Source organism: Charadrius vociferus, unplaced genomic scaffold, assembly GCF_000708025.1.
Source record: "Charadrius vociferus isolate BGI_N301 unplaced genomic scaffold, ASM70802v2 scaffold192, whole genome shotgun sequence".
Lineage (NCBI taxonomy): Eukaryota > Metazoa > Chordata > Aves > Charadriiformes > Charadriidae > Charadrius > Charadrius vociferus.
The window spans coordinates 3,760,185-3,770,997 of record NW_009647437.1 but is presented as its reverse complement, the minus strand read 5'-3'; the positions used below and the strand labels follow the sequence as shown (position 1 = coordinate 3,770,997).

Here is a 10,813-nt window from a genome sequence, read left to right as displayed (position 1 = left end):
CAGACTGTTTTGCCTGAGCAGCAGATTTCCATATACCTCATTATGAATTTGGTTTTTGTGATTTATGTAGTCTCTGTTCCTTCAAAGGGATGTATGATTGTAGACCTTTGTACCTACCAAAGTGATAGCTTATCAAGTATTGAGGAAAATACAAGGGCAGGTCCCGTTGAAGAATAAGAGCCTTATTTTGCAGAGAAGATCCTTCTTTCCAGCCAGTTTAATCTTTCATGGAAACAGCATGTAAACAGGAGGCCACAATGTAATTTAGATTTTGTAGCTTTTTAATTGCACCCAGCAAAGTTCTAGGTGTTCAGTGAATGATGTGTAAAGCAAATCCATATCTCTTTTGATTGGTAAAAGACTATAAGAAAGATTTAGGTCAGTACTGCTAAAAGAAAGTAGCATGGACATTAGCTGGTTGTTGCCTTATACAACCTGATTTAAATAACAAGTGCTAGATCCTTCCACACCAAAGCAGCTATTATCCTCAGCAATAGCAGGCATGCTTCAGTATTCCTTCCTGTGATAAAGGCAATTGATTAAGGTGCCTAAATACTGGCCCAGGGTGCTGGGCCTTCTTGTGTAGACCATACTTTTTGCAAGAAAAGTTAGAACAGATGATCCTTGAGGTCCCTTCCAACCTGGTATTCTATGGTGAAATACATCTCCAAAGTTACCTTGTTTCTGTGAATTCCTATCATTCAGATTTCCAGACTCTGCACAGACAGAGTTAATGTCTTGGTTCATATTCTTTACTTCTGGGGATGAAAATAATCATAGAATTAGGGAATATAATCATAAAACAATGTAGGCTGGAGGGAACCTCTGGAGGTTATCTGGCCCAAGCCCCTCTCCAGAGCAGGGCCAGCTTAGATCAGGTTGCTCATGGCAGTTGTTCAGCTGAGCTTTAAGCACCTCTGAGGATGGAGACTCCCCAGCCCCTCTGGGCCTGTCTTCCAGGACTTGATTACTCTCATTGTGAAAATGTTTTTCCTAATAGCTAACCAGAACTTCCTTTGTTGCAACATGTCTGCATTGCCTTTCATCCCGTCACTGTGCACTTCTGAGAAGACTCTGGCTCCACCTTCTCCATATTTTTCCATTACATAATTGAAGGCATCAATGTGCCTTCAATAACAACATGCCTTCAACTCCCCTCTTCAATATTCCCCCCTCTTCAGCCTTCTCTTAAGACTGAACAAACCCATTTCTTTCAGCATTCCCTGTTACATCGTGTTCCTAACAATCTGTCTGCCCCACTGCTCCCTTGATCTATCAGGTTAACATCTGTCTTGTTTTAGGGGGCCCTAAACTGGAGTAAATAGCATGGCTGATGTGCATCTGACCATTTGTTTCTCCTCAGTCCAAATTATTTTGATTATTCTTAGCTGGTTTCACTGAAGGTGGCAATTTGAATAATTCAAGACTCAAAGTCCTCTCCTCCAGCTGTAACAAGATATCTTAACTACAGTGCTCCGCATCTTATTGATGAGGGCTAAGGAATAGAACTGTTTACAAAGAAAAAGCTATTTCCTGAGAGAATACTTTGCATTAGTGTTACTCTTGATTAAAGTTGTTGAATTGCAGCGGATCATGGTATAACCTGTTTTTATAGATGGTATCATTCAATACTTTTTGTATCACCACAGCATCAAAGGCGCTTCTTCAATCATGGCCCTCTGACTTTAAGCGTAGGGAAAAAGGACACTGTAGAAATCACTTTCAAATCCCGGGGACTGTACGTGTAATGTACTGTTAAATTAACTTCTATTTCTAGTGCCCTTGGAGGATCATCTGCCCTTCATATCCCAGCCTTTCCTGGTGGAGGTTGTCTTATCGACTACGTACCCCAAGTATGCCAGCTGCTAACAAACAAGGTAAGTAAGTTCGTAAAGAGAACTCAATTTTCCTTTCCCTTATGTGCTGCACTGTATTGCAGTAACACACTATATCATTTCCGTAGACATAGTTTTTCTACTGCCAGATAGTCCCAAGCAGGGCAGACTTAAGGTGGACTACTCAAGGAATACCTTCTTGATAAGAGCTGAGCACGTGAGCAGGGCATTGAATATAATGACTCTTTTAGGTAAACAAGCATGTTTGGGATCAGATCTTGGAGTGGATTTTTCTTACTGTGACTTGTTATGATTTGGGATAAAATGTATCGTACAACACTGCATTGTAGCATACTATTTTGCAAGTAAATACAAATGTGTAGTATTATTTTTTCAGTCGGAAGATATCTAAGTTCTCATACCATAGTTGCCATTGTAGGTTTTGAGTGCTTTCAGTGATTTTCTTCTCAGATGTTTCATCCAAATGAACTGAATCAGCAGTCTATTTGGGTGTTTACACAGTAATAGCTACTTAAGGTTGCTGAAAAGGTTGTGTTCCGGTTAGCTTACTGTTTAAACAAAAAAGAGTGAGTATATTATTTTGAAAGCTTCTCCTTTATTTAAGTGTAATTTTCAAAAGAAAGCTTACGGGCCAACATCTAGGAATCTGCCTATTACAGACCTCCTATTTGTATTTGTATATTATTTTTACCTTCATTTGTCCAAACAAGAAAAATAATTCTATCTCTTAGAAAAAGTTCTTCAAAATGTGTTTCCATAATTATATTGGAATCTATCTTTAGAGTTGTTTTTGTTGTGGTTTTCAGTTAAAATTACTTTCTGTTTTTAAAATCTGCAAGTATACAGGACTGTTTTTATCCTTTCTTAAACAAAGTCCCTTAAGCAAACTTATCATATGTTTTCCTTTTCCCAAAATAACATTTCAGATCCCACATAAAGCCTTCAAAATAATCATAGTTTTTTATAAAATGAAATAAGTCTCAATTTATAAATAGGATTTGACTTTAAGGGGTACAAGATACCTCTCAGCAATGATTGTATCAAGGCTTTTTCAAAAAATTTGGGAAAGCGTTTGCCAGCCAAGGAGCTCCCGTATTACCATAGCCAAGAAAAATATTATTCCTGTTCTTTTCATGTTCGGTGGGAGAAGAAAAGCTTTAAAAATGTTAGTTTGCATTCTGAAAGGCAAGCGAATGTAGATAGGGAATCATATAAGGAACCATACCATAAGTCCTTGAAGGAACCAGTTCTAAGCCAGATGCTCTTCCAGCTTGACAACACATGCATTGTTTCTGTTATGGGTCAAACCCTGTTCACACTGTTCTGCTAAGTAATCCCATTCAAATCAATAAGAAAACATACATGGTGTGAGAAGAATTTTGCCTTAAGTCTTCCAAGTTTAGCATGGTTGGATTTTGTCTGTGCCAGGATGGAAGTCTTTCAAAACCCAGAATGCCTCAGAAATCAATGCTCGCAGTTGAGTAGGTGGCTCCCTGAGTCAGCACGAAACCACTGAGAGAGCTTAGTGTTAAGAAGATTTTGTTGGAGGTGCAGTCTTTAGAAAACACCCAAGATCGGTTGTGAAATTATTTTTTTTCTTTTCTTTTATAACCAGAATGTTATTTTGACACTTAACCAACTGTCAGTTCAGGTAATTATGATTTGCCTATCGTGGCTTCCTGCTCAAACTTCAGCGAGGCAAGGTCGCGCGTTTCTTTTCTTCACTCTATCTTGCGCAGTTAAACAGCGCTTCAATATATTGTGAAAGACTAAGTTTCACTCAGAAGAGATTTCTTTACAAGATTTTCTGTGCGTAAGATCCACTGTTTGTTTTAAAGGCACTTTAGGATTGTTTAGGGAAATCATACAAGCTAAACGTAGGATTCAGAACTACTACCATGTCAAACAAATCTTCCTTAACAAGGAATATATGACGAATTGGGAGCATTGGCTTTTTCTATCTTTTTATAGCTCTGGATTTGTTTCTTTTTCTTTTTTAAGGTACAATATGTTATTCAGGGATACCATAAGAGAAGAGAGTATATTGCAGCTTTCCTGAGTCACTTTGGAACGTAAGTTTTCTTTTGATGCATTATTTTCTGTAGCATGGGGGAAAGTGTTGTTTTCTGCACATGATCTTTGGTTATGTGACTGCTGTCCATCGGATAAGATGAAATCTGGTCAGTTTTCACAGAATTATGTGTGTAGATTGTCTCTCTGTAGCAGTACTGGAATGAAGTTACTTCACTTCTGTGCCAGTTGCCAATCTGCTTTTACTAGAAAATAGCTGCTGACGGGAAAAGGACAGTAGGGATTTTCTCCTTGTGCAAAAGAAATGTGCTCATTTCTGAATAAATGACTGGAGGGGTCTTACAGTAACAGCAACTGAGGTGGGAGGACAGGGAAGTGGGTACTGTTCCAAGCCGTGCAGGAGCCAGAAACCACTGCTGGGCATGAAGGCAGGACTGGGAGACCAGCTGCTCCCACTGCTGAGCAGTATCTTATCGAGAGAGAGAGAGAGGGCTGTTGGGTTGTGTTGAATTCCTGCAGTTCAAAGGTCCATGTCCTGGCATGATGACACATTAGCTTCACAAATCAACTAATGAGGGGTCCCTTGGCACTGTGAAGGGTGGGCACTTTGGGTTCCCACCTGAAACGTGACTTGAGCGAGAGTCCAGGAGCCGATGCGACAGTGATTGCCTGACCAGCGGTGCTTTACCTCATTGTGAGAAGAGGGGGTTTCTGCTTCTGATGGTGATGCCAAATGACGTGGATATTCGGGAGCCCTTCAAATCTCAGGTCTCCCAAGTTGAGGGTAGGAAGACAAGCGGCTCCTAGCATGCACCCAAATTTTATACAACTCTAGATAGATAACAATGACTTGAATTGGATATATGAGTACACAGACAGTCAGTGCAAGCTCAATCCTTATGAAAACAAGATATTTCTTTTTCTTCTGAGAAAACTACAGTATGGAAATGGCCCAGGTGTGCCTATGATTTTTTTTCACTTGTGAAGTGATTCATGAGTCCTGATACTGCTTGAGACTTTTAGGGAATACCAAGTCCTGATGGTTGAAATTTTTAATTGTCTACTGAACAAGTCTTCTATATTTGATTTTTCGTATGATCTCGTGCTTTGCTTTTTTTGTATATACTCTTCTGAATTTTCAAATTTAAACTCTTCTCAGTCTGCACAGTTTTAGTTTTACCCTGTCACTTACGATAGTCAATAAACTATCTTAATCTGAGTAACATACAGGGAATTTGTGTGTGCAGTTTTTATCAATTTAGTACTGCAGATGCATTAGCAGGTCTCCTTTCATTCTAAAGTCTGTTTATATAAACTGAATATGGCCTTTCTTCGGGTAAGAAACTCCAATACCACAGCATAAATAAGAAGATTATTAAGATTAAAAGTTTAAGCTAATTTTAATTTAGCTATTAAATTGTAACTGTTAATGAATAAAGCAAATACTGGAAGTTTCTGAACAAACAAACAAAAAAAACCACCCAATCCCTGTAATACAGAATTTACATATTTATCATTCAGTGTTAGAATGAATGGTAGGTAAAAATTGTATTCATTTTTTTTGTATATTTTGTTGATAGTGGTGTGGTGGAATATGATGCAGAAGGCTTCACAAAGCTTACTCTGTTGCTGATGTGGAAAGATTTTTGCTTCCTTGTTCACAGTGAGTAACTCTTTGCCTCAGGCACAAATGTCTATCCTCTTGAAGATACAAGTTCAAAAGGGAAAAATACAATTACAGGAAACAATTTAAATGTTTTAGCTATTTTTATCCAGTGCTTAATGTATTTTTGATGTGGCCATGGCACTTGGAAAACACAAAATCCTGATTGTAGTTGGAGAAGGAGAAGATCCACATCGATAGCGTACTGCCTGCCTTATGGAACGCCAAAGGCATCTGGGGAAGTTTTTCTGGTAATTTCACACTTGTAACTCTTCCTTTCAAAGGTGTCAATAATGAGGACTAATGCTATACATAACCCGGGAATACCTAAAATCCTTGGCAGGAATTAATGCACTGGTAGTGATAGTAAAGACACGTTAGCGTAGGGAAAATATATTGAATGAGAAATAATACTGTGCTGTCATTAGGAGCTAAAAGTCATTCCTAGACTGAAACTGTGTAGGCAAAACTGTCTAACAGCTTGCAACAGTATGTAGCTAGATTTGATGTCATTTAAAATTTTTAAATCAAGATTGTATTACTTTCAAAAGGACATTCTTAAATAAATATATAGGAATTACTTTGTGTAGAAATTAGTAAGTGTGGCTTTGTTACTGCCTTATACTTGTTAACTTAAGTAGCAGTTATTTTACCTTATGGTAAGGTGAATTTCACAGTATCAAAGATATTTGGGTGCAGGCAAATTCAGTCATGTTACCCTTTATTTTTGATTGTTACACTTCTCACCTGTGTGTAAAATAATTGCAGTGGAATTTGGGCAGCTGCAACATTTTGTTTGTTAGCACTCTAGCATTGGCATATTTCAGATTATGTCATTTTGATTGTGGGCTATCTTTTCATGTGGAAAGTTAATGATGTTTAAATGACATCATAGAAATTTGTCCCAGAGCTTTTAAAGCAAGAAGTGGGGATTGCCATTGTTCAGAGAAGTCCTTCACCCTGTGTCGTATTGGAGATCATAAAAAGTCATCTCGCTGATCCCTTTCTTTTTATAACCTAAGATTTCCAGACAGTGAGGACCATAAGAGGTCTAGAAAACTCAAACCTGAAATTAAAAAACTGCCATCATATTAATAGCGTTTACGCTGTGGAAAAAATAAATAAACCTGTTATTTTTTGAAAAATTGTCCTGATTACATCTTTACTTACTCTTCAACTACAATTGGGAACTGGTCACTGGGTGATTGTTTTATATGAGATGATGCTTCTTTATGTACAACCTTCTTGAAGATTTCCTACCTTTGTTACTCCCCAATAGGTTTCACTTAATTTTACTGGTGCTAAAATTCCTGAGCATTTGATTTTTGCCATGGGATAATATTACTTAATAGATGTTGAAACAGTTAGAGTTCAGAGGATTCAAAATTCAAATTTCTGTTAAATAACAGAGTAGGTTTTAACTGTGTAATATTCACAGTGCTCAATTTAACTGGCATGAAAGCTACAATTATAACTGAATAGTTTATCACTATGTATTAACCCTGTGGCCTTAGAAATCATACAGTGGCTTAGCTGTGTAAGCCATTGCATCACCCGCTTGTTGAACAATCCACTGCAAACACATTTATGTTCCATGCACTGAAGGATATTGCAATGAAAAGACCGAAACCTGCACTTCATTTCCTGAGTGAAGTAATGTAGGCTTTCATCTCTTAACCACGGACATAACTATGTATATTATGGTTGAATATTTAGCAAGCGTCTAATAAAATGTCTGGGAGAGATAGCCATAAGTTCAAAACTGTTCTACTTTATATATTTACTATAATATGTAGAGAAAGTATTCAGAGGAGAATAACTAGGTCAGTATACAGCAAGCACCGTGGCAAAGCAAATGAAAGGAACCATAGTAAATTTTACTGGCATCTTAATTTTGGTTAAAATTTTAGGTTTAATTGAGATTGTGAGATATATAGACCCTAACATGAGTTGTATTTCCTTTAAAACACACATTCAGAGATTTCAAAAATAACTTTTGGGTCTTTTTGCAACTATTTGCATTCAAAGTTACAAACTTGTTTGGAAACTAGGAAGCAAAACACACTAGAAGTAAAGTGATATTACTCAGAATCATTTTATTGAGTAAACCGAATTAAAGATAAGAGGAGGGAAACGGAAAAATAGTTCTGGATTGCCAAAGCTCAATAACCTCAGAACAATTTCACTTGCTCAAAAAAGAAATCATTTGTGCAGTAGTTACAGAATGAAGAGCAAAGTCTACCCACTCTCCCTTAAAACACAGAAGAGCTACCTAATTGCAAACTTAATCATTAGATTAATGTAGCTGCTAAAGTTATTACATTAGATCAAAGAGCAGTCAAAGGAACTGTTGCTTTAGTGGTTTAGTTCTGAAAATTGATCAAGTGCTTTCAAATATATGACAGAAGAAATAAACATTCAGAGAAGTTCATGCATCCACATGGAAGAGGAAATCGTTAATCAGGCTTAGTGCTTTTGATAGTGATACTGTTTATGAGTAAGTCTCAGTATGAAGCTTTGTTAAGTAAACTTCAATAAACTCCTGGTTTCTTCTCCTCTTATTTATAAATCAGCTAGGATTAGTTTTTGGAGACAGATATTTCTTCATATTTCTGTCCCTGCATACGTTCTGTGTGTTTATGCCATATATAAATATGAACACAAGTTACATTATTTGTGCACAATTAAGAATTAAGTAGCCTTATTGGTATGGACACAAGAATAGGACTCCAAAGCAACCTATATATAGGCTTTTCATAGATTAGTTTTTATCTTACAGGATTTTTAGGTTATCAGCACAAAGGAGGTTGACAGAAGTTAGACCAGTTGCAACAGCAAATGAAACACTGTTTGTGTTAGTGGTTATTTGTTTGAGACCTCTTGAAAAGAACAGATACTAAACTAAAAAGGTTTCATTTCATTGAATAATATTTCAGGGGATGGAGAATGTTGGAAGCTGCCAGCATTTGTATCTTAAGTTTCTATGGGATCTCAGACTTGGGTGAGGTTGGTGGGAACACTTGCTGCCACGGACCTTGGCTAACTGTAAAGGATTTCAGCTTCTGCGTTGAGTAATACCAGTGACCCAGGAGGTCCAAAGTGCTGGTCATGTAAAAGTTAAATTAACGTGCTTTCTTGCTATGGGTGCACCAACTGAAGTAGCTTTTTGTCCACCCTCTTGCCTATCCGTGCAGTTCTGTGGCTACCCCTATCAGAATAGATCAGAAATAGGCAGCATCTCAGCAAGGAGGAGGTTTTTACACAGGAGAGAGAAGCAAGCAAGGGGCCCAGAGTGTTAATTAGGTTATAGGAGGTTATACCTACGAGTATCGGGATTTGGGCAGGCACCCGCTTCTGGATTCAGGCATTTTCAGTGGAAGTCATCAATACCAGCTTCTGATGCATTCTTGTTTAGATATTGCTATCTGCACGTTTGTCAGCGGAGCAATGTGTGCCAATGCAGTCAATTTACGTGGTTTGAATTGATGGCCTGAGCTAAACAGCTGGGGTTCACTCACCTAAACCTCTCTTGGACCTGGATTAGCACGTCTGTCCACAGCCTCAGAAAGCAGCTTGGAAAATAAAGACACAAACAAAGAATTTTTGGTAGCCATGTTTGTCAGATGACGCTTGGGAGCAGGGGAAGAAAACATAGGACATTTTGGAAAGGAGCATTAATAGCCGGGAAGACAAGTTTACACTACTGTGCGAAGAAAGTGCAGTTTATTCCAGTAGCATTCGGAGAAAGAGGAATCACTGTCAATAAACAAAATTGCATTGAAGAAATAATTTGTTCTGTCAGTTCCCTTTCCAAACAGAAGTAACTCATTAGGCTTCAGATATTGTTTTAATCACTCAGTAGAGCAACAATATTCCTTAGAATTTAGGTAAATGTTGATTTTTCAGGCAGCTAGTATTTAAGATGTTACCTGCCCTTTAAAGGAGATTGCCCCACCTCTCAAAAGTCAACAGAACTAATGAGCATTCGTCAGCCCCTGCATCTATGCCTCCTGCAGCTGTTTAAATAAACAAGTTAGACTTTGTGGTAGTAAATGGCTAGCAAGGAGGTTTGGTAAAAGCTTAACTGGAAGATTTTTCCTAGATGAACGTCTGTCTGATCGCTTAGTGTTTGTTGTTTGGGTTTAGGAGAGCTTATATGAGAAGGCAAAAGCATTTTCTTTCATCTAAGATTGTATTTATTGTTCTTTTTGAAATTGCTTCTGTAGATTCCTATTTGAAAAATCACATTCCTACCAGAGTAACTCCACAGTCACTGGGATAATAGAAATGTTTAAGAAATATTTGTTTATCTGAGCAATTTGGAACTCAGAACACAAGACTGTTTGGTGTAAACATTCCTGTAAATATTTCAGTAAACCTTTATCTGCCTCTAGTTTTGGCCGTAGAGCACTCCGTTATACAGGACCTATAGATCTTGTTAAACATAAATGTGAGAAGTAGCTAGGGTTTGTTGTTTTGATACAGTATGTAATGCGGTTGGAACATGCTCAATGATTCCTGTGTGCTACCGGAGTATGAATAATCAGTTGAGTGGGGTTGGTAGTTTTAGAAATATATTTTTTTTTGTTTTCTGTCATGGAAGACTTGCTCACATACCTTTTGGAAGCTGAAAAGAAGATAGCATTCAAGAGTTGCTCTTCATCAGTTTCAGTGCCTGGCAGTCATCACGATTAACACTTAAAATTGCCGGACAAAAATCTTTGGAGGAAATGGACATTGCATTGGCTCTACTTCTTCAGGGAAGTTACTCTGATTATGAAAGAGAAGTCTCTTCAAGAAAAGGGATGGAAAAATAAACTGTTGTCTGCCCAAGTCGTTTCCTAAAAAAGGGCCAAGTGTTGAGCGGAATTTTTACATTAGATCGCTTCTGTGAGCTTTTATCTAACAAGGTCTAACAAGGTCTTTGGACTTCCTTACATAGTGCTTTTATTATATTCTTCTCATTGTTCCTTAAATAAAAACAGGAATTTCTGACTGTGAAAACTAAGGGAGAAGGAAAAAGAGAACATGACTGTGAGTAACAAGGTATAGGCGAATGGAGTGATGTCTGGTAATGTCAGGAAAGCAGAAATGTCAAGCATAACAAAATAAATGTTTTGGGAGTCTAGTATGACAAGTTCAATGCTGATCAAAAAAGTCTGCAAAGATTGGATAGGGATATCATTTTCTTCTTAAATGAGAAACTGGGGGTTAACAAAGCTCCAGTGATGTAAAACTGGCTAGCAGAAGTCGAAAGCCATTT

The 10,813-nt window shown here is 37.7% G+C and overlaps 1 protein-coding gene across 1 annotated transcript in view; it reads left to right on the top strand.

Moving 5' to 3' along the window:
• BRE (brain and reproductive organ-expressed (TNFRSF1A modulator)) overlaps nt 1-10,813 on the top strand; it is a 174,410-nt gene that overhangs the window by 132,536 nt on the left and 31,061 nt on the right. The window contains exons 7-9 of the mRNA XM_009880653.1: nt 1,778-1,877; nt 3,858-3,928; nt 5,468-5,550. Of these exons, the coding sequence (XP_009878955.1) occupies nt 1,778-1,877; nt 3,858-3,928; nt 5,468-5,550 (254 nt within the window). The remainder of the gene's footprint in view (nt 1-1,777; nt 1,878-3,857; nt 3,929-5,467; nt 5,551-10,813) is intronic.